We start from the raw sequence: 25,126 nt of genomic DNA on the forward strand, positions 1-25,126 counted from the left end.
TTAGGTAATTACCATTTTAGGATTATTGCCCTTATAGGGAGATCATTAGTTGTCATTCCAAAAAAAAAAACAAAAAAAAATTTTACTTTTTAATAAAAAGTTTATAACAAAAACCTTTTACTTTAAATTTTAATTTTTACATTTCAAATGTCAGACAATTTTCAAATTCAAATTTTAAAGCCATGCCTTAAAGATCTAATGTTTAACAAATTATATTTCTGTTTTAAAAATGTAAATATCAAACAAATTCCAAATTCAAATTTTAAAAGAAAAGATTTAAAGTTTAACAAAAGTTTACATTTTCAAAGATCAAACAAAAGACTTTTCAAATTTTTGTTTGAAATATTCAAATATCAAACAAACGCCACATTCAAATTCGAATTAAATATTTACATTTCGAACAGATCAGTTCCTCTAGAAAAACAATAAATATGCATCTCTGACCTGCTTCATCAGTATGCAGTGGAATAATCACGGAGGGACCGGCACCTATGCGGGTGACTGCAGCGATGGAGAGGTTGTAAGGTGTAAATGAAGTGAGCTCTGAGAGCATTAGGTGTGTTTCAGTGGTGTAGGTTTTGTTGACAGTCCCAGGACCTTGTAAAACTACAGCATAATCTATGATCTCGCCATTGGCCTCCACTGGGGGGAACCATGACACATGGATGGAGGTGCTGGAGAGATTCCTACTAGCTCCAGGCAATGGAGGAGAACTTGGGACTGTCAAAACACAGACACACAATAGTTTACAATCAGTAAGTATGATTTATATACATGTGCATGTAAAAAACAGGAAGGGATGCATACAATCTTCATCTGTTCGCAGGTGGAGCATTGCAGTGTGGTTTAAAGCTGATCCAGCACTGGTTGCCGGGGTGACTTTTATGATGTAGGGAAAATACTTCCTGAGCTTGGTAAAGAGGTAGATGTTGTCTGTGGTAGTTTTGGTGATGGTGATGTTGACCGTGCGGTTGATGGACGCATGGGTCATACCCGCCTCTTGGAGGCTCAGCTGATAGAAGACTCTGCCGTTGGGCTCCAGAGGAGGGTCCCAGCTGATCACTACAGCCGTAGAGCTATAGATCGTAGCAGTAAGGTTGTGGACGGGACCACTCGGCACTGCACGGGGGGAGGATGTAGAAAAGATACAATTAATAATGTGTGAAGAACAGCTAACAGTTACACTTTAGAACAGGGAACAAATCATTGCAGTCTAAGTAATAGATGTTGGTTCAAGCGCAACCAAGAAATGGAATGAGGCTTTGTTCCCCAATCTAAAGTAACACAATTAGGGTTCATCTCATGACAACTTGCAATATCAGGACATATTTCACCTCAAAAAATTAATCCTATTAAAGGTTTTCATAAAGGTCATGATAAAAAAAAAAGTTCATAAAAATCATAAAGGTAATTAAGTAAATAAACAAACATTTTTAAATGATCATGATAAAAAATTATATATATTTTTAAATCTTAGTGTGAAATATGACCCAGAAATTGAGATTCACCCATTAGATGTACAAAGAACTATTCTTTTAATTAATATATTTAATTAATTAATTAATGCTTAAATAAAGCATAAATGGCACACTGCAACACCAAACCAGTCAACAATTATAATGATTAAAAGCAGTGAAGATAAATGATCTATCTTAAACCAAGAGATTAAAATATTCATTAAAAATACAAAAGCACACATACAACACACACATGGACATGATATTCAGCAATTACACACATCTGTGAATCTGTGGAAATGAAAAAGGGTAAATAAACTCCGGCACAGCGTCTGCAAAATCCAGAATCAAGATCACAGATATAGAAAAGGAGAGAGCAGAAGAGAAAGACAGGCTGATTGTGTTAGTAAGAAAATCCGTCTGGAGCACGTTCTGTGTCCGAGATATTGCTTTGGGCTGAACTGAGCTGCTGAAGCTGTGTGATTCTCCAGTAACTGCAAACCGATCAGACACAGTCACTCACAAAGAGCCAAACAGGACCATGGCATTTTTTATTCATATAGAACACTTTCAAAATCTCAGACGCCAGGGGAGAAAAACCTTCATCTGTCTCAGAAGGTCACCTCTGCACCGTTTTTCCCAAAATCACACAAAAATGGTTTGTTATGACTCTCACATAAAACCTTGACACATGGTTTAGATTCTGAAACCAGGTTAACATATTCACATAAACATATAAGTTATGAAATAATTAATTTAGTGTTAAAAAAAAGCTCTTTCAAGCATAAAATAAGATATTTTAAAGAATGTGGGCATTAAATGTACTGTACTTCTGAATTGTTTCCTTTAAGAATCAGCTCAGATGTTACTCCTTAAGAAAAAAGGAGAGCTAATGAGCTGCTGACCTTTAATAAAAGCATAGAGCTATAAAAAATAAAGTAGATCACTTGCCTTCATGAGTAATGTTTGAGATCTCTGACCTGCAGATTTTGGCAAATCTGAGTACAATTTGAAATCCCTTTTTTGAGATACTGTACATGACATTACTGGGATCTTTTTCTCAGCACAAAGATATGAGAAGCAGGAGACAAAAAAAAAGTCTCCAATTGGTCTCAGACAGGAAGTGTTACAATATTTCTTAAGTCAAATATATAACATGTTACATAATGTACCCAGAAACTTACAGCAATGTGCTGCAGTATTTTCTATTTTCAACAAATCCTGTGAGAGGAAATGCAAGCTGGGATAGTCTAGAGACTGACAAATAAAAGGCTTTGAGATCAGACGCACTCGGTCTCGTAGTGAGGGCTCAACAATCCCAGTTTGCAGCCTGAAGGAAGTTGTCTCCTTTCACAAAATGTGCTGAATCTGTGCGATGTGCATGCTTGTGGGTGTGTTTATGAGTTTCAGTGTGATTTTTTTGAAAGGTAATCTGTTGGAAAAGTGGTGCAGAGCTGCGCTTCTCCCCTGAGTGTGTGAGGAGACTGACCGTCCTCTAACGCGGTGAAGTTTAGATGGGGACTGAACACTCCCCCATCACCAACAGAAGTGCTGGAACTCATCCATACACTGTACTCATGTCCTGCTCTCAGATCAGACAACACCAACCAGTGCTCTGAACCAGGAACCGTCTACAGAGAGAGAAAGAGAACATGGTCATTCACTGCACGACTGAATCAGCATTTCATTCTGAGTTTGGTCTAGCTATTCTTAGAGATTTAATCCTTTACAAAAAGTACTGTGGCGGTTCATCATTTACTTACCCTCCTCTTGTTCCAAACCTGTATGAGTTTCTTTCTTCTGTCGAATACAAAATAAGATATTTTGAAGAATACGGGTAACTAAACAGCTGACTGTAGCCACCGATTCAGACTTTAGTATTTTTTTCCCCATACTATGGAAGTCAATGGCTACTGTCAACTGTTTGGATGTCTACATTCTTTAAAATATCTTATTTTATGCTTAACAGAAGAAAGAATCTTTTGTTTGGAACAACTTCAGGGTGAGTAAATGATTTAAATTTTAGGGTGAACTATTCCTTTAAATGTTACATGTCCAAAAACATGGTACATTTTGCTTTTTTCTACTTATTTCTTTCTGATTTCTGCATAACTAATCGGGATTTAATAAAAGGTATTTTATCTAATGAGGATATCAACACAAGAAAAACAACCTTAAAGGTAAAAAATGTCTTAATTCATATCTTTAACAAATCATATCTACAGTAAATTGCTGCTAATTATGTGTGACAAGTTTCCGGGCACAGCCAATTTCGTTAGTTAACAGCTAATTGGAAAACATTAAAAACATATTTTTTTTTTAAAAAAGTGCATTGAGATTCAAAGGTGACAGCAAAGACTTCATTTAAACTTTTTATTCAGCATGGAATCCTGAAAAAATGTATCACAGTTTCCACAAAAAATATTAAGCAGCACAACTGTTTTCAACATTGATAATAATAAGAAATCAGAATATTAGAATGATAATAATCAGAAAAATCAGCATATTAGAATTATTATAAGGATCATGTGACACTGAAGACTGGAGTAATGATGCTGAAAATTCACCTTTGCATCACAGGAACAAATTATATTTTAAAATATATTTAAATAGAAAACAGAATACCATCGTGTTTAGTGTCTCATGTGTGAGTGTATATACCTGCGTATACTTTGTGTTGTTTTCTGTATTGTCTGTGTAGTGGATGGTATAGTATTGGATGATGCCGTTGGGTTGGATTGGAGGACTCCAGCTGAGACGTACTGTAGTGGTGGTGAGGAGTGTGTATGATACATTCTGTGGAGGGTCAGAGGGGGCTGCAAAACAGAGAAAGCATTTATCTTTATGACTATGAGGGCAATGCTGTTTCATGATATTGTGTTTTTTTTTCTTCAAAACTTAGTGAGCTGCCTGACTCTCTAGGCTAAATGAAACTAAACCTTATAACTAAATTGAAACACCCTGAATGAAGGTAAATGTTCTGTTATTTACTAACGCTTCTATATGCTTTCAATCTTTCAAAATTTTGGGGTCAGTAAGATTTTGACAGAAGTCTCTTATGCTCACCAAGGTTGCATTAATATGAGCAGCTGATCACAATTTCAGATAACTGTTTTTTATTTGAATATATTTTAAGATGTAATTTATTACTGTAATGTATGTATTTAAATCAGATTTTTTCCGTCATCTCCAAATGACTTCACAGTTTATTCTATGTGATGCTGCTATAATGTTTGGCCAAAATGAGGCATATATGCCTTAACATTAGAAACATGCTTATGATGACAGAATGTGTTTGTGTTCACCTGATTCTAAGGTACTGAATGTGATGTAAATCAACATTCCTCCATCTCCGAGTCGAGTCCAGCTGCTCACGGAGGCATTATATTGACCCAATCCATCCACACTCACCACCACTGAAGTTTCCGTCACATTTGTGACAAACTCAGAGCTCAGATTCCTAATACACGCACACAAAGATTCGTTTCAATCTTGTACGAAAATAGCCAGGTCTTTGGTAAAAACTGATTTTAAATCATTTTTACTTACCACACTCTCACTATGTAGTATAAAATCTCAGAGTTGGCTTCCTCTGGAGGTTTCCAGGACAACTCTACCTCAGTATCAGACAATTTCCTGGCGATTAGGAATTCTGGAGGGGAACTGGGTACTGTCGTTTAGGAAAAACAGCTATTATAGACCCAGAACTGTGGAAAAGGACTTTACTCTTCGAACACGACAGTGATTTGAGTTAGTAAATGTAAGAGAATGCCTCCCATGCCAGGAACGGCATCCACATTTGTCCATTCTGACAGCTGCTAATGGAAAAACTAACCAACCGAACACAGAGAAACAAACACAAACACTGTCGGTAGGTTCTGTCCCCTGAGGTAGAAAGATTAAACTTGGTTTAAAGGCAAAATATCCTGTGGGAGAAATAAAAATATTTAAAAATAATAAAACACTCATTTCCTGTGCGCAGACTTCTGAAAATCTGTAAAAAGAAGAAATGTTTAAGTGTGACCTTAATACAGATCCTGATAAATTCACCATGAAGACTGAACCTAAAAAGTAAAAACAGCTTGATTAAACACCACAAGGTCCGTTTGTTAAAACCGAACACTCACCGTCCTCCAGTGTGGTGATGTTCAGGATCTCGCTCGTGTGGTTTCCCAAGCCGACCAGTGTGGCGGCCTGTACACTGATACGATAGCGCGCATACTTTCGCAGGTTGGACAGGATGACATAAGGCACATGTGTTGTTTGGTTCAGACTGTGTGTGGCATTCCAGTACTCCACATTGTAGAACAAGATGATGCCATTTGCGAGAAGCGGGGGTGACCATGACACATTAACCTCACTGGATCCGATGTTCTCATAGGTCAGTTCGTAAGGTGGGCTGCCAGGCACTGCAACAAACAATTAAACTGCACATTAAGATGAAGTCAGCGCTTAGTGCAAAAAATATATCAGCCTGTAAATTGCTCACATTCAATAAAACAGTCCTCTCAAGCATGTCATAAATAATATTAAGTTGAAGCTGGCTTTTTAATTAATTAACCATTTTTTTTTTTTTTTTTTTTTCAAACAGTAGAGAGGGGGAATGAGATTAGAATTTGCATTTCCCACATAAGCAGCTTAATATGCTGAAATAATAAAAAGAAGGAAACATGAACACCGTAACTCAACATGCTGGAGCTCAAGCACTAACCTACTAGGCCACGCTCCCTTTTTGGCCGGTCCAAGGTTTTATTTTTTTATTTTTATTTTTTTTTAATTTTCAACATAATGAACAGTACAAATAGGACAGGGGAGAAGTAGGGGAAATGACTAAGATTTAAACTTAATGTAAACCACCTGCATAAGCACCATGGCTCAATATGTCAGAGCAGGTGTACTAGGAAGTGGGCTTTTATGAATGAAGGTGTATTCACACACTAACATTCAAAAGTTTGGGGTCGGTAAAACTTTTTAATGATTCTGAAAGAAGTTATGCTTACCAAGGCTGCATTTATTTGATCAAAAATATAGTAAAGACAGGAATAATGTGAAATATTATTAAAATTGAAAATAGCCATTTTCTGTTGGAATCTATTTTAACATTACATTTATTTCTGTGATGCAACGCTGAATTTTCATCAGCCATTTCTCCAGTCTTTAGTATCACATGATCCTGTAGAAATCATTCTACTGTGCTGATTTGGTGCTCAAGAATATTTCTCATTATTATCAATGTTGCTTAATATTTTTGTGCAAACTGTAATACTTTTTCAGAATTCTTTGATGAAAAGAATGTTCAAAAGAACAGCATTTATTTGAAATAGAAAGCTTTTGTAACATTCTAAAAGTCTTACTGTCACTTTTGATCAATTTAATGTGTTCTTGCTGATTAAAAGTATGTTTGCTGCAACAAAGTGTCTGGAAGTCATTCATCTTTATTAATGAGAGCTGGTAATTTACATTCCACTTCATGCAAATTGACGTAAAGACACTAGAATCCACATAATTTGATGCTTGATAGAGTTGGAGCGTGAATGTCTACTAGAAGTCAAACAGCACCAAGACTTTAATCGCTGTATGTGTGAATGTGCCTTAACTGTAGGAACCCTTTGAAAGGGAAAGAGTGTGGGATTTCAGGATGAGATTGGATTAAAGTTTTATGCCTCTTCTAGTTTTTCCTTTAAACTTGAACACACACACACACACACACACACACACACACACACACAGTGACTCACCATCCTGCCCCGACAGCATCTGTAGAGTATCAGAAATCTGGTTCCCATGTCCGTGTAGCGTAAACGCACGGACAGTCACATTGTAGTGTGTGTATGGCTTCAGGTAGCGCAGTGTGGCGCTGGGCGATGTGCTGTTGACTGTGTTGCTGTATGTGCCGTTGGTGTAGGAGACCTCATACAGGCGGATGATGCCGTTGGGTTTCTCTGGGGGAGACCAGGTGAGAGAAGCAGTGGAGGAGGTGGTTTTCAGTACGGCCAGATCCCGCGGGGGTGAATCTGGCTCTGAAAGACAGATGGAAGCATGCTTGGAGATTTCCAAAGTGTTTAAGGGGACTTCGGTATGTATATGAAACATAACTGGCTCAATACCATCCTCTAGTGTCATAACGAAGATGTAGTCTTCATCGGTCAGTGGACTTTCCCCCACGGCGGTGGAAGCAGCCACACGTACCTTATAACTGCTGTACTTGTCCAGACCTGTGGATATGAGCATATATATTGTTACTGAATATGGTGTCCTCAAAAACGATTTGAACATGGGTCACACTTAGAAATGTCTAAACATCATTGCATTAGATGTAAAATATCCAAGCAGGATGAATCTGCAAACAAATGCTTGGAAATTCACCATTTTTATTATTTTTGCTCAATCTTGGTGATTTGCATGTTCCTAGCAATCTTGGTGGATGTGTTAAGTTGGTTTTCTTCAAGGTGTCCTAGAAAGTGTGGCATTAGAGGCCGAGTGTACACCAGATGTACACTACTGTTCAAAAGCTTGGGGTCAGAACGATTTTTTAATATTTTTGAAAGAAGTTTTTTGTGCTTACAAAGGCTGCATTTATTTGATCAAACATGCAGTTAAAGCAATAGCATTGTGATATATTATTAACATTTGAAATAACTATTTTCTAATGTACTAGAATTTAAAATGTAAATTATTCCTAGGATGCAAAGCTGAATTTTCAGCATCATTACTCCAGTCTTCAGTGTCACATGATCCTTTATTGTAGTGTGTTACCTGTGAGCACTTCAGTGGTGGTATCCGCCATCTGTCGTAATTGCTGGTTTGTAAGGAGATTTTGTGCATATACAGTGTAGTGAGTTAGCTTGCCGTTAGGGTTCAGTGGCGGCTCCCAAGTAACACGGATGGAGGTGGAGGTCAGGTTCTGATAGGACACATTCTGAACAGAGCTAGGCACTATGGGGAAAGACTGGGGTTACTTTATACAGTGGTTGTATGTTATAACTACTGTACTTCAAAAGTCTGAATGTACTGTACCTTGTTCAGTTGTTTTCACTTTAACTTCTGTGGAAGGCCCTTCTCCAATGATGTTTTTTGCTGTCACGCTAAATGTATACTCTGTGAAAGGACTCAGTCTTCTAACCACATACATGATGTGATCAGATGACAGGTCTGCTGTCTCCTCAGTGGCAGGTAGGACTGTCAATCAAAAAGCACAAGCAATCAGAAAACAAAAAGCAAAGGAGAGCAACAATGACTGCCCCCCTTTTAGCGTACACGATAAAGTAATTTTCCCAATAATTTTCTCCACTGGGACTTCAATAAAGAATTTTTGGAAGCACATGAACTAGCACAGCAACTTTACAAACTTTGCAAAAATATAATTTTTTGATTACAAAATTCTTTGAGAAAATTTTTCCCATGAAACACTATGAATTAAGTGATCAAATAAAAAAATTATTGTACAATATAAAACTATTTACTATAAGTCATGGACTACTGTAAGGACTAAGTATAGCATACTTATTTAAATAAACTAATACAAAAATTTAGATTTATATAAAATACTTATATTTTAAATAAAATGTAATTAAAAAATAAAACAACTTAAATATAAAATATTTTATATAAAAATATATAAAAAAATTACAGGTCACAACTGCTATTTCACCAATTTCAATCAGTTTTCATGGTGACAGTGACTTCTCTGATTGGTGGATTAATCTTTGGGATTATGGGTAGGGAAATAAGCAGAGGGGAAAAAAAAAAAAATTTTAAAGAATGAAGTGTCTTGTTTATACTTAACAAATTTGTAACCATGAAAATAATTTTTGGTAACTGAAACATATCTGGAAAAATAAAATACTTAAATCTTGAAAAACAACAGCTGAAAATGTGTAGGTCTGTCTTACTATATATATAATGCTGTAGGTCTGTTCAAATTACTATTTGAACTAAAATTAAAATGAAAACTAAAATAAGCTAAAACTAAAAAATTTAAATTTATCGACACTATGGAGATTTATAAATAATATGAACACGAAGTTAGGTATTTTGACAGGGATACATGTTGCAAATTATGAGTTGTTATTTTGGTTGTGCTTTTAACATAAAAATTACTATCAAAACAAAAAAAACAATTAAACTCACTACAAAAAATAGCTTTTAACAGTAATTTTAGTATCCAAGTCACCACAACAGTTATTTACCCTCTATTCCAATAGTGGTGGCAGCTCTTGTTGAGGGGTTCGTCTGCTGCTGGGTGGAGTCTGTGGCCACCGCCCTAGTGGAGCGACGGGGCTGGGAGGGGCTTAAGTTAACCAATGGTGGTTGGTCAGTTCCTTGAGTGACAGCTGAAAGATCAGTCAAAGGTTCCTCAGTCACAGCCTCAGTCTCAGCTTCAACAGATACATCAGTTCTGTCGTGGGTCACTGTGAGCCAGGGTGGAGGTGTGTGGGGGGTGCTCGGGGTCAGAGGAAGGTCAGAGGTCAGTTCCGTATCAGCGTTGGTAAAATCACGACCCAAAGTGGGAAACGTTCTGTGTGAGGTGAGAATGAACGCAGATGTCGTAGTGATGTCAAGTGACCTTGCATTACGACGAAGTGGAGCATTCTGTAAACACAACAACATTTTATCAGTAAAGCTAAACTAAGCACAATACAGTGAGTGTGTGAGTGAGTGTGTGTGTGTGTGTGTGTGTGTGTGTTTGTGTTTGTGGAGTTTAGTATGTTTTACCTGTCCTCGCAGGGTGATGTCCTGTACAAGAGTACTGCGGTATAACACCAGTATCCGATAGTGTGTGATTAGTCCGTTCGGTTGGCTCGGGGGTCTCCAGGACAGACGGACAGATGTGGAGTCCACAGCTTCAGCTGTCAGGTGAGACACAGCACTTGGGGCTAACGGGGAAATCAATGCACACACACATACAGTTAACAATAAACTTAACCAGGGGCCTTAGCACAGGTCCAAGAGGCCCGCAAGATGACTTTAAACTAGATAAAAAAGTTTGTCAGGACTTGTTGGCTTGAGAAAGCCTAGCCTGAAAGTTTAAAGCAGTTGTAAAAGCCTGATGTTTGAAAATTTAGATAGATTAGATAGATGTTGATAACATGTTTCTAACATGATTTGCATGTTTTTGGCATGTTTGGCCTGTTACTAGCGTATTGCTGGCACGATTAACAAGTAACCAGCATGTTGTTAGCATGATAAGCAAGTGACTAGCATGTTATTAGCATGACTAGCAAGTGACTAGCATGTTCCTAGCATAATTAACAAGTTTCTAGCATGTTATTAGCATGATTAGCATGTTACTAGCATGTTGTTAGCAGGATTAACAAGTAACTAGCATGTTATTAGCATGACTAGCAAGTGACTAGCATGTTCCTAGCATGATTAGCGAATGACTAGCATGTTGTCAACAGGATTAGCAAGTTACTAGCATGTTTCCAGCATGATTAACATGTTCCTAGCATTTTGTTAGCATTATAAGCAAGCTAGTAGCGTGTTGCTATCCTGTTTCTAGCATGATTAGAATGTTACTAGGATGATTAGCAAGTTACTAGCATGTTACTAGCATGTTTCTAGTATGATAAGGATGTTACCAGCAAGTTGTTAGCATGATTAGCAACTTACTAACATGTTGCTTGCACGTTTCTAGCATGATTAGCATTTTGTTGACATGTTTAACTAGTTACTAGTATGTTGCTAGCACGATTCTAGCATGATTAACAATTTACTAAAATGTTGTTACCATTTTCTAGCATGATTAACAAGTTACTAAAATGTTGTTACCATTTTTCTAGCATGATTACCATGTTACTAGCACAATTCTAGCATGATTAGCATTAATAAAGTTTGCAGGCATGAATAGCAAGCTACTAATATGTCACTAGCTTGTTTCTAGCATATTGTTAACATGATTAGCAAGTTACTAGCATGTTGCTAGCATGTTTAACCTCTTGCTAGTATGTTGCTAGCATGATTAACATGTCATTAGCATGTTTGCTAGCATGTTTCTAGCATGACTAGCATGTTGCTATCATGTTGCTAACAGACAGATAGATAGATAGATAGATAGATAGATAGATAGATAGATAGATAGATAGATAGATAGATAGATAGATAGATAGATAGATAGATTAATAATATTAGACAGATAAATTTGAATGAGTTTAAATGGCTTAGAAATAGTACATAGAATGGGCTTCAGTCTAATGGGCTTCAGTTTGTTTAGATTTAAATTTTGATGGTTGAAGTTTGAATAGTCTTGGTTCATCTGAACATTCCATCAATGCAAGTCCATGGGATTTTTATGATTTTTAATCCTCAGTTTTATGAGAACCATAAATCGTATCAGTTAGAAAAGATACAGCACACTAAGTGAGATCAGTCTAAAGAGCTGGGCTTAGTTTGGAGTTTGTAGAGCTAAAGCTCTAGGACGAGTTAGAGTCAGAAATTTTAGTCTCAGAAGAATAATAATAACTGTAAATTTTCTCAAGCAAACTTAATTACTTAAAAAAAGACAAAACGTGCTTTAAAATAAAATCGCAAAAAATTAAAGAGTGCTTTAAATCACAAACATCAAGAAAAGTCATGCAAATTTATTCATAATTAAAATATAAGTATAAATGTCTTTACTGTCACATGGTGTATATCCATGTAAAGTCTGGGTTGGATTATTAATGTCCATGGGAACATCTGATATATTTTCCCATTTCTACAATCCAATGCTGAGAAAAATGCAGCCCTTTATTTATCAGAGCATTGGATGCTTTGAGGCCTTGAACCAAAATCTAATTTTAGATAAAAGCAACCCTAAGTGAACAAATAACCTTTCTTGTTTTTCCACGCATTCAATAAGCATTTTATTATTCAGCGCCAACTGGCGGTGTATGAAAAAGTAATTTCCTCCAGCTAAATTAAACCAATTAAAGGTATAATTAGCGATAGCTGATTTCACAGACAGACTTAATTACACCCAGTCCAGCTAAATATAAACCTCATTTATAATTCTCACTTATTTTGACCCGAGTCTGAACACTTAGAGAAGTCGCAAACACTTACACATTCATGAGCCATCTGTTCTCCAAACAGATGAATCAAAAATTTAATTTTTTTGTATGACGTGGCTCCCAATATGTCATTATCAAGCAAACACAAGCAGACACAGTTTAAAGGCCCGTTCACACCAAGACCGATAACTATACAGATAACGATATTCGCATCCACACCAGCGGACGATATCGTCTGTTTATTCTAAGCGCACACTCGTCTGTCGCTTTAAATTCTTGAGCTCGTTACAGCAGGATGGATTCTGATTGGCTGTCAATTTTTATCGTTTATCAGCTGGAAAAAATAGTTTTGAAAGTGATTCCAGCGATATTGTTTTTCTTTGTCTTTATCGTTATATTTGTGGTGTGGACTCTGCTATTTTTAATACTGAGAATGATTTTTAGAATGATATCTTTATCGCTGTCTTTATAGTTATCGTCCTAGGTGTGAACGGGCCTTAAGGCCGAATTCCAAAACGGCTTTTTTTTTTTAACCCTTGAAGGGCACTTCGGGAAGGGGAAGACATTTGTAGGGATGTTCGAAAGTGAACAACTGAATCCCTTTACAAAGGGCCCTTCCAGTAGTCCTTTAGCGAAGGGAACATGCAATGGTCACTTCACAGAAGAGATTTCCGTTTGTGATCATGTGATCTTCGGTAAGAAGATCTTGCGATGCATTTTAAAGCAAAGTTGGAATTGACTTTGACTTCACATGTAAATGTAAGTAGAATAGGCTAATTAAATTTGCCTTTTTTAACGGAATACAAAATATTGTTTGTCAGTGATAGAAATATGATTTAAGACGGTAGTGTAAGCAAGTTTAAGCAAGTTTAGTTTTAAAAAGTTTAATAGTAAATAAGACACAATTAGACAATATTTAAATAAAATAATAGCAAGAATAAATATTTATTTGCAAAAACTGATGGAGTGCTGAATGATGCATGCACGCGCAGCGTTGTCAAGGTAATGTTTGGTCAGTCATTCTCTTCGCCAAGGGAGTTCCAAATGCTTATACGAGACAGTAATGCCCTACACCCTTAAAAGAAGGGCTCTGCCCTACCAATTAAAAAGGAAACAACTATATTTCTGCTGTTTCAAAAACCCCCCTAAGAAAACACGACACCAACGATCAATCATGGTGGAGGTCACGTGATGTCTGAAGGAACCATTAATTCTCCAGTGTAGCAGAAAATACACAAGACGAATTTGTGGCAATTCATCCATGAACCACAACTACAGTGTAGCAGGGTCGTGCAGAAAGAAAAAAAATTGCACATCAGCAGTATCTAAAGTGATTCAGTGCTTCTTTATGTTACAGTCAGCACAGCTAAATGTGGTTTAGCTGGTTATTGTGTATGAGGCAATAATATTTTCATACAGGGAATGTGGGTTTTGTTCAACTTAATTATTATTTGACGATCTTCATTGAATAAAATCAGCTGAAGTATATGCTATACTGACTCAGGTTCACTTTATCTAACATTATGTCACGTCTAAAGGTTTGAAATCAATGAAAGACAAAATCAGGGTGCAAATAACATTTCACAGGTTGTTTCTGTACTATCTATAGTAAAGCTAAATTTTGTCCTCAGAAGTTGGCTAAGTCTGATAAAAAATGGGGACATTCTCAGTAAAACGAAAAAACAAAAAACAAAAACAAAAAAATGTAAACTTAGAAATGCAAAATGTTCTCTTTTAAATGTTAAGATATAAATGAGGACATTATCAGTAAAAAATAAAATAAATAAAAAATTAAATATAATTATTTTTTACATTTAGAAATGCAAAAATGTTCTCTTATATGAGGTTAAGATTTGGGTAGAGGTAAGAAAGACGTCACGGTAAGCCTTCATTAGCTTGTAGATTTGTGTGTATATATATTTTACCTTCTGCTAGTGTTGTAATGTTGATCACTGCTGCCGGTCCTGTGGCCCCTGCTGATTTGGCCATCACATGGATGTAGTATTGTGTGTATGGAGTCAGTCCAGTGTACATAAACGCCTGTTCGATTGTGCTGTTCTCACTAATTAACCCTGAAATACACACATACATGCACCACATTAGTAAACAACTATTAAAGGATGTGCTTTGCCTTCAGTAGTCTAGAGCATGTCAGGAGCATGTGTGGTAAACGCAAGGCCACACAGCTTCATATACTAACTGGTTGGTGTCACGTAAAGCTCCTGTCACAGTGTGGTGTCTGTCGGATAATATGAATCGTGAAGGCATTGGTTTGATGGCCAAGGGGTATTAGCAAGTGTTACCTTCAGAGCTGTGAAGCTGGATGATGTAACTGAACCGTCCTGTGATGATCTTTGGAGGGTCCCAAGACAGAGACAGAGATTTAGAAGTGATGTTTCTGAAAACTACGCTTTGTGGTGGGTCTTCAGGGGCTGCAACACACATTATTAATATTATTTATTTATTTCTTTTTTTAAATTTTTGAAAACTTGAGATTATGTATTACCGTGAAAATTGTGATTATTTAGATATGTGTCCTATTGCTATAATTCCAGATATAATTATAAAAATTATGAAAACACACATTTGCAACATGTATTAAATAATCATGCAATAACACATCAGAGACATTTACATAAAATAGTCTTTTGAATAGAATTAGGATTTTCTACATTATTTTTCTACAATTTAAAATAACAGCTTTGTTTTTAAATTAATTTAAAAAATGTATTTATTTATTTATGTGATGCAAAGCTGAATTTTCAGCAGCCATTAGTCCAATCTTTAGTGTCATATGATCCTTTAGAAATCTTTCTTATATGCTAATATATTTTTATAGAACTTCTGATCCATTTAATAAAAGCATTAATTTATTCCCCCCCAAAAAAAAATCAGTAAAAAATCACTTTACTAGAAGCCTTTAAACATAATGCATCATAAAAGTATTATAACAGTAGTATACATTTTAAAATGCATGAATTATGCCTTAATGCACTTTATAATGCATTGTATTATCTGATAAATAATTGTAACCACAGTTATAATACTAATTAATTTTTTTTACACCTTTAGAAAGTATAATGCATTAAAACACATCATAAACAACCCATTTCAGATATAACAAAGAATCTGAAAATATTATAATGCATTTTAACTTTGGTTACAATTATTTATGAAAAGATATAATGAATTACAACATAAACTATGAATACCTTTATAATGCATCATACATAAAATCATACTGATAAACTAGTGAACAGTAGTGTAGATATACAGTATGTGAGAATTAAGAGTGTGTATGTGTGATAGCATACCAGCCTCTGGCATGCGGACCATAGTGCTGGCGATCTGCCCCTCCCCATCACTGGTGAAGGCGGAGACTTCAAACACATAGGGAGTGTAGGGGCGGAGCTCATCAATCTTCACACTGATTGGAACACTCCAGATGGAGGCGGGAGGTACGGCTGAGAGCGTTACAGTGGGCAACACAGCAGAGGTCAACTGGGAAGACACAGACGGGCTTGGAGTTCCACGAGATAAGATGTCTGCTGCATCCTAGAAAAAACACATACATGCACATAAACACTCTGAAACTAATTGGTAGATCGATGCGTATACCACTGCAATTTGAATTTGGCACAGCTGTCCTGTATCACTACAAATATTCATTAATGTAATGTAAGTACAAACGTACGTTGCAGTGAGGCAGGGCTCCGTTCATGATGTCCTCTGCTTTGAGCTCCAGTGTACGGACGATCTGGCCTGTTCGAGCATGTTTGACTTTTACTGCAAACTTAGTGATGAGACCATTAATGCGTACGGGGAGAAACCATGTCACTAAAACAGATGTGTGATCCTCAGCAAATGCTGTGAGGTTTGACACCAGACCAGGGGCTGTGAGATTGAACATAAACACATACACACACACTAATCATATAATGCATTTTCATACATTGAAAATACATACATCAATTACAGTGAGCATCACTTTTAGGCAACATAAGCAGAAAATCTTTGCTCGCATATACACTACCATTCAGAAATCTGGGATCAGTAAGATTTTTGAATGTTTTGTATGTCTCTAATGCTCACCAAGGCTTCATTTATTTAATCAGAAATTCAGTAATATTGTGAAATATTATTACAACTTCAAACAACTGTTTTTTATTTGAATATATTTGTAAATGTAATTTATTCATGTGATCAAAGCTGAATTTTCAGCATCAATACTCCAGTTTTTAGTGTCACATGATCCTTCAGAAATTCTAATACGATGATTTGCTGCTCAAGAAACATTTCTTATTATCACTGTTGAAAATAGTTGATTAATATTTTTGTGACAAATACCACAATTCATTGCGATGAGTTCAGAGAATATTTGAATGAGGATTACATTAAAATTGAGGGAAATGTCAATTATAAATATGTTTCATTTTTTTACTAAAAATGTTCAATTTAATTCAATGTACAATTTCACCCAAAACTGGTGTGTTTTGTGTGTTTCTGTGCTTATTAGCGTATCAAAATGCAAGCTATTCATGTTCTACACATGAGTGACCATTAACAAAGTTACTGTCCATGAAGAGCATTTTGAATCAGTTACTCAAGATGCTGCCTTTGAAGATAGCAAAGAGGATCACTAGGACTATTTGATATTGGATATTGCTTACGGGCCTCTGCAGTTTTGTAGTACAGAGACTGGCTAAAAGGTCCAACTCCTGCTTTGTTTACTGCTGCAACCTGTAGAGAAAAGACAGAAGAAAAGCTTTTAAAAAGCAATATACTGTAGCCAAACGCACGCAGCATAAGAACGTCTGCTTGATTTATCACCATGACTTAGCAGAGGTGGTTATATAAACACTGTGAATGAAGATTCCAATGCAAGATGATCTACTCCAGACAATAGATCCATCAAAACTGTCACATATACAAACACATGCTCACACAAAAGCTCAGAGAGTCAATTCAGAGTTCATGGTGTACCCAGCCAATGAATTCACGAGACAAATGAGGGAAAACAGAGATCCCTCGTGGATCCAGAGTTCTCTGTAGGAGATGAATAATTCACAGCTGATAAATTATTTAGTGGGATCAATGGAATAGAGGCCACTGGCAACTTTCCCATGGACAGTTAATCCAGTAGTGTCTGCTGAACGCTGGACCTTCCCTACAGAGTTAAAAAGCATTTTCAGAAAAGTTTTTACTGGCTGCGGTTTCATTAGAGGTGACAACAATACACCACAATGACCACCGCAAAACACTTAAAAGGGAAATAAAGGAGAATCTAACGTCTCAGATACACATAATATCAGTAACATCTATAAATGCGTTCATTTCCATGCAGGTCATGCTTTTGCCTTTAGAAGAGCCTCGGTTCTTTGGGGAATAATGTAGTTCAGCTCTTAAACGATGTGATATTGCACCATTCCTCAATAAGAAGCCTGGAGTTCTTTACAGAAATCGGAAATCTCTAGAATTTCACACTGGGAACCTTTAAGAAGCGCATTTCTCATGATGTCACATCTGAATTTGTTAATAGTGTGTACTAGAATACTTCTGCCCTGGAATATGAGCATATTGTGAGAAAACCCATGTTCACTCAGTCTGGGTTTTGGGATCCTCATACCAAGTTACGAGTATTCAATGAGGCAGACCTGCCATGATTAAAAGCACTTTCTGAGGATGCTTATTTTGTCATTTCTGAAGTATCTTTTCACTTCAAGTGCTTCAACCTCAAGTGTTTTTCTCCCTTAGCAAAATTATCCTTATTACAACCATGCTCGCTGACATTATTATTTGTTTACTTTATAGCTTTAGTGCATTTGTAATTCTGTTGTTTTATATATACACTTCCATTCAAAAACTTGGGGTCAGTTAATTATTATAATTATTTTTTAATTGCAAGAAATTTATACTTTTATTCAGCAAGGATGCATTATATTGATCAGAAGTGACAGTATAGAACTTTATAATGTTACAAAGGATTTATATTACAAAAATGCTTTTTTTGAACTTCCTATTCATCTAAGAATCCTGAAAAAAAATCACAGGTTCCAAAAAATATTTGGCCGCACAACTGTTTTAACAGCAAATCAGCCTAATAGTATGATTTTTGAAAGATCGTTTGACACTGAAGACTGAAAATTCAGCTTTGCCATCACAAGAATACATTACATATTAAAATACATTCAAATAGAAAAAATTCTTTGAAATTGTGATCGTATTTCACAATATTACTGTTTTTGCTGTCGTTTTGATCAAATGAACGCAGACTTGCTGAGCATAAGAGACTTCTTTCAAAAACATTACAAAAATCTGAATTCCAATTTTTTAAACGGTAGTTTATAATAGTTCCAATGTAATATGATGCAGCTTCGCGAAAGTTATTATACTTTAGTTCCTTTTCAGTTTCCTAAAAACATTACCATAAAAACATATTGTAGTCAAATGTGTTATGTACACACTCTAGGAAGCTTGATATTCTGATCCTATGATATGTGAAAATCTATGCTGTGGGCACAGATTGTGTACATAAAACCTTATGTTTTTTTTGTGTGTGTGTGGTTTTCTTTAATTTTTTGTATCAAATAAACAACTGAAATGTGTGAAGCCTCAAGCGTGCACCTTGATGTTGTATGTAGCTCCAGGGTTGAGTGTGTTCAGCAGGGTTTCTGGGATATCCAGGCTCTTGGTGACCTCAGTGAAGGTAGGGTCGGGATATGGACACATCTCCTTGTATCTGATGACAAATGAGTGAATTGAGGAGTCGAGAGGCAATGGCATCCGCCAGGACAGCAGGATCCCAGTGGACCCGACCCGCTCCCCTTCTGGCTTAGAGGGGGCCGCAGGTACTGCATACACACAGATAAAACACAAATAATGAATTCATTTAAGCATTAAGCAATTCATTTTAATTCATTGTCACTCCTTGCATTTATTATATTGCCATTATATCCTCTTCTTCTGCAATGAAGCAGAACGGATATTGTTGCTCTGACCTAGATTTAATATCATCCAGGTCATTATCAAATTTAGAGGTCTTTCAGAAGGCGTTTGGCTCGCTAACAGCTATCCATTGTTGTGGAGGTGTTAGCCATTTAGGAGAATAACAATAAAAAGCCACCAGAAAGCATGACCCGACCATGCCATTCTCAGAGGGATGGGCAAACAGCACCCTGGGAATCTGATACCGACCTATCAAAGCCTGCTAACTGGAATCAGCATCAATTATGCAAACATAAATATACACACACACACACATGCATTTCAAATGGAACAAAATGCATTTGGATTCATGTACAACATCTCAAAGGGTTTCGTCTTTCAATTTTTGTCACTGGTTCTAGGCTTACAAAACAATACAGTGGTACAGAGATGATATCAGATAATGCTTTTATGTATAACAGTACTGCATGATTGTTGTATTCATGTACCATGGTATCCGCATGGTACTGCAAAGAAAACTATTATAGCATAACATTTTCTAGAACTTTCTATAGTTCTTTATAGTGGAAAGAACTTTCTTAAGATTTTACTAAGAATAAATGGTTCTTTTTAGAACTGCTCACTGAAAAGTGATTTGGGTTCTTCTTCTTTGGCAACACTAAAAAACACCCTTTTGGAGCCTTTATTTCAAAGAGTGTCATATGTCTATGAAAATAATTTAACGCTTTTTACTTGACAAGCAAAAACAGCTAAAAATCTCAGGAGGAAGTCTAGAGGAATATATATAAGGGAATAGTGGTTTAAGAAGGGAACACACAGACTTACAGGATTCATTAGTGGTGACGAGTATTCGGCTGACAGGTGAGCTGAACCCTGACGAGGCCACCGCATTGACCGTCACAGTGTATGATGTTCCAGGGGTTACACTGGACACTTGAGCCTAAAACATAGAATATACACAATACATATACAACCAACATAACATGGTGACAGATACAAACATTTTAAAATGCATAATTCCATACATTTTTCTATAACAACTTTATAAATTAGATCATAGGAAATGGCACTGTATTGGTTTGCACTTTATTTTTTTGTTAAATATTTAAATCTGTCACATTTTGAGGTGAAAATGACAACATCTTAGAAGATTCATTGGTGTTAAGGCTTAATTTGTGAAAAAAAAAAAAAACCCATGCCAAACAAATATGCAATTGACCAGTATAATGATAAAATCTTATGTTTTGTTGTTATGGGTTTCATTAAAGGTGTTGTTTTGCACCTTAAAGTTCAGAGTTAAAAAAAATAAATAAAGTTGTTTTCAAGAAATAATTACAAAAAACTTATTTTTGCCTTAGTTATTGTTATTGATTTTAATTTTTCAGATATAGTCAGTAAAGGCTCATTTTCAGTGCATGACAAAGTTTGCTAAGTCATGTCCCTCAAAATACCACCATGCATCAAACCGCCTTCAAAAACATCTAGATACCATTAATAATACAAGCACCTCCCACAAACACACTTTTTGCAAACAAATCTTCTGGAGTTAGCATGCACTTCAAATGATATGGAGTATTGGCAATAGCTTCACCATGAATTTGTTTATTCATATCATAGAACAAAAGCATCTGTTTTCAGTCACATGTTCACAAACACAAGGCTGGTTGAGTAATGCAACAGCGGCAGGCTAAATTACCGTATGTGATGTCACACCACTTGTTCCAGAAAGACAATAGTCTTATCAGAGCTGAGGATAAAATAGCCTGACAACACCAGTAAAACAAGATAAGACTGAAAAACCTAATTCATGCATACATGCGTTACATAACCGGTATATATGCATAATCCATAGTTCTATGAATTTCACTGCAAAATATAAACCAAGAGTATACCGAGACAAATACTAAGAGCTTTTCTCAGAACTAATTTGGACTCTTCTGAGCCATTTTTCAATGTAACTAGCTGGTCCCAAGATCTCAAAGAAAGTTACTGTCAAGTTCACACAGGTGTACTGTAAATGGAAAATAATGCCGAAAATGAGCATAAAGCATCTAAATTTAAAGAGAAATTTTGACTGGTGATGGCAACGTTTATGAATGCTCTACAAATGAATACCTCAGAGAATAAAATGTCAAATGGCAATGCTTTCCAAACACACAGTCCTGCACAAACCAGTCAATGCACAGTGATATTTATCCCACACTCAAGTCTTTGTTTGTGTGCCAGTATTGTCGTGTTCCTTCATTCTAAGAAACGCAAGCCAGTTCAAAAATTCCTCTAAGGTCGTGTGGCGTCTCACCATCTCACCAGCTCACACCTGTGTCTCTAACAGAACACAGTCTGTGTGTTTTAGGGGAAGAAATCAATCTCGCAGGGTTGCAGAAAATCACAAAACTGTCACCCTTTAAGTTCCTGAGTTGGAATTTTCATATGAAATCATTCATTTTATGTCACTGAAATTCATTTGAAACACCCAGTAAGGTGTTCAACTGCTATTTTAATAAGAATGACATGAAGATGAATTTATTAACAGAATTGCAATTAAAACCATAATATAATTTTTTTTAAATAAAAATAAAATAAAATGATCCATTTTAAAGACTTTGGGGTAACTTATATTCTGAGAAATTAGTCTCTTTTTTAGGTTAATATAAGTTCAATTTAGTAAATATAATCAAATATTCATCAAAAAAGTCTACATGTGGCATTTGATTGATTACAACCATCCATTTTAATTTATTTCTTTAAACAATTCTGTTTGCTACACTGGAAAAAACATTGTAGGATTTATTTTGAAACAAATTTAACTAAAAAATGCACAAATAATTACAAAGAAATGGCAAGTAACACAGTTAATTAAATGTGAAATTCTAAGGTTAGAATAGCTAAAATAGCATTTTCTTGTATCTCTTTTTATTTAGAACTTCCGAATTCTGAACTCTACAGTCAAGTTGTGCCATTCAGAATGAATTGCATTGAAATTAAATTTGAAATTATGTCGTAAAAAATATTTTTTTTTGAAGTTGTAAATAATGAAATTTCAATACAATTGTGAATGGCACAACTTGACTATTTAATTTGGTCCACATTTGACAAGTCTGTGTAATGCATGTCATGTAATGCAAAACCAATTCAATGCAAATATGCAATTAAAGCCTACCTGAATGTTACAGAGGCCTGCATACAGGATAACCAGCAGGGGCAGACAGGATGGCATGATGGCCCCTCACTAAGAGAGAGCTGCTGGATGGGTGAACGGGATAACTAACAGGTGGTATGTGAGTGATCAGGAACAAACTAGTTCCTCCACCACTGTTAAACCTATTATTAATGGTCTTCTCTCTCACACACACTCTCTCCCTTGTTCTCCAACCTTCCTCCACACACTCCGCCCAGCTGACACAGATACTCTTCTACCTGACACCTGGCATACGGCTGCGGGAGAGCAGTGACTCAGGGCGTGTGTGTGTGTGTGTGTACCTGCACTCCACTGTCTGCTGTGGTGGTGATGTTGATATTGCCGTGGTCAGGATGCAGTTGGACCATGTAGTCCTTATCACATCCAGGTGATGCCAGCCAGTGGAGTGAGAAAGCACGAGGTGACACGCTTATCACTCGCAACCCCTCAGGACTGACAGGGACTGAAACACACAGATTTTGTTTTTTCACTATTAAAAAACATGCAAATGCATGCATACAGTATAATTTATATGCAGATTTTTGCTAAAAATGTTATTCAGTTCAGTACAAGTTAAAGTTAGTTCAGTTCGGTTCAGTTTCACTCAATCACTTAACCAAACATGATTTATATTGCACCTTTTAAACAAATTTAATGCAATTCAAAGTGCTTTACAAGTGTAAACAAGCAAGTGACACACAATACAAGCAATGCAAATAACACTTTTGTTAATAAACTGTTTACAATTTGATTCATTTCAGTTGGGTTCAATTCAATTTGATTCAGCTCAGATTAGTTCAGTTCATTTCAAAGCAGATGAACCAAACCAAACCAAACTTAACCAATTAACTGAATAATTCATTTCAGTTAAGTGCAGTTCAATTCAGTGTTATTATCATTAACTAAAACTATTTTAAAAAAAAACATTTTCATTATTTTAAATACAATATATAAACCATTAAACTAATTTTATTTCAGCTTTTTTCTAATTTTCATTTAGTTTAAGTACTAAAACAAATAAAACTAAATAAACTAAAAAAGACAATAAAATAGGTAAACTTTCACTAAAATTAAAGTGAAAAAAAAATCTAATTAAAAAATTTATTAACAAAAATAAATATTAACAAAACTATAATAGTATATCAATAATACTAAAATAGCCCTGGTTTAATTTACTGAATTTAAATTTCATTTACAGTTAAGGTTCAGTTTGGTGCAATACAGTTCAGTGCAATTCAAAGTGATTCAGTTTGGTTCAATGCTTGGTTCAATTTGGGCGTTAATTGACAATACAAACTGTTTTAAAACAGTTTTACAGGAACTAATACCTTCAGGTGGCAAAGTGTATTGTGGTTAACAGTCAAACCTGTACGTATGGTGATTGTGGCAGCAGTTCCACTGATGTTGTTTCTGAAGCGTTGAACAGTGATGTTGTAGGAGCAGCCATTCCACAGGCTGCTGATGGTGACCTCCTGCGAGTGTGGACTCACATCTAATGTCCAGATATGAGAGATGTTACTGACCGCCACTCTATAAAAATCAAAATGACCAGTGGCTGGTTTCCATGACACTGTGGCGGCGGTCCCATTGACGTGAAACACAGAGAGTGAACATACACCTGCTGGCCCTGGAATAAAAAAGAAATAGTTGAGAAAAACATCAAGAATGACCTTAATTGTTAATATGTGTTTTATCTGCATTTGATAATGATACCAAAAGTAGAAAGCATCACTAAGAACAGAATCAGAAATATTGACTGGTAGATTCTTACTAGTAGAGATGTTTTGGGATGTGGTGTGGCTGAAATCTGACCCCAGGAAGGACTGGATCTCAAACCTGTAATCACTTCCTGGGGTCAGGTCATGAATCCTGACACTGTTGCCATGAAGATCAACCCGGTGCTGCAGAGGGAGGTCACCCGCAAAGCCATACTGAAGCTAAAGAGGATTGAATAAGAAGAAAGCAACAGAAATAAAATAAGCAAGAATGCATTTTAATTGACTAGAAGTGACAGCAAATACATTAATGTTATGTTTTGACTGTTTTAAACACTGATAATAATAAGAAATGGTTCTTGAGCAGCAAATAACAATACTAAAATAACACCTGAAACATAACACTACACTAAAGACTCTAGAAATTAAGCTTCAAATCAAACTACTAAACAAAATATTAAATTATATTTAAAATATATTCAAATAGTAAATAGTTATTTTAAATTGTAATAATATTTCAGTTTTTACTACTGTATATTTTTGGAAGTGGGAAGATCATTACCATTGCCCTTTGAGAAGTCATTTTAGCCCAGGTTATTCCGAGGGACTTTGCATTGCACAAAAAGCATCTTTACATCAAACACTCAAATACCTTCCTTCTGTTTGTAAGGTATAATGAAGGATTGGCGCTCATGTATTATGAGAGAGGCAGAAACCCGAGCACATGGGGGTGTTGCTAGGCTACATTTCAGCTGAGACGGTCAGTATGAAAGTTTTAACAGGTGTCCAAAGGCCCTGATACTAGTCTAGTCATGCTTACAATACACACAAAGTATTCCT

General features: G+C 35.9%; 1 protein-coding gene across 1 annotated transcript in view; it reads right to left on the reverse strand.

The window, feature by feature from the left end:
* The window catches only part of ptprq (protein tyrosine phosphatase receptor type Q), a 49,524-nt gene that overhangs the window by 14,684 nt on the left and 9,714 nt on the right, over positions 1-25,126 (reverse strand). The window contains exons 14-32 of the mRNA XM_042743620.1: positions 24,343-24,508; positions 23,938-24,198; positions 22,874-23,034; positions 20,219-20,333; positions 19,073-19,299; positions 17,119-17,188; positions 16,143-16,342; positions 15,763-16,003; positions 14,752-14,880; positions 14,374-14,520; positions 10,173-10,333; positions 9,647-10,049; positions 8,475-8,636; positions 8,214-8,393; positions 7,565-7,672; positions 7,196-7,477; positions 5,585-5,866; positions 808-1,119; positions 445-720 (exon numbers count right to left, since the gene is read on the reverse strand). Of these exons, the coding sequence (XP_042599554.1) occupies positions 445-720; positions 808-1,119; positions 5,585-5,866; positions 7,196-7,477; positions 7,565-7,672; positions 8,214-8,393; positions 8,475-8,636; positions 9,647-10,049; positions 10,173-10,333; positions 14,374-14,520; positions 14,752-14,880; positions 15,763-16,003; positions 16,143-16,342; positions 17,119-17,188; positions 19,073-19,299; positions 20,219-20,333; positions 22,874-23,034; positions 23,938-24,198; positions 24,343-24,508 (3,883 nt within the window). The remainder of the gene's footprint in view (positions 1-444; positions 721-807; positions 1,120-5,584; positions 5,867-7,195; positions 7,478-7,564; positions 7,673-8,213; positions 8,394-8,474; positions 8,637-9,646; positions 10,050-10,172; positions 10,334-14,373; positions 14,521-14,751; positions 14,881-15,762; positions 16,004-16,142; positions 16,343-17,118; positions 17,189-19,072; positions 19,300-20,218; positions 20,334-22,873; positions 23,035-23,937; positions 24,199-24,342; positions 24,509-25,126) is intronic.

This window comes from Cyprinus carpio, chromosome B18, assembly GCF_018340385.1.
Source record: "Cyprinus carpio isolate SPL01 chromosome B18, ASM1834038v1, whole genome shotgun sequence".
NCBI lineage: Eukaryota > Metazoa > Chordata > Actinopteri > Cypriniformes > Cyprinidae > Cyprinus > Cyprinus carpio.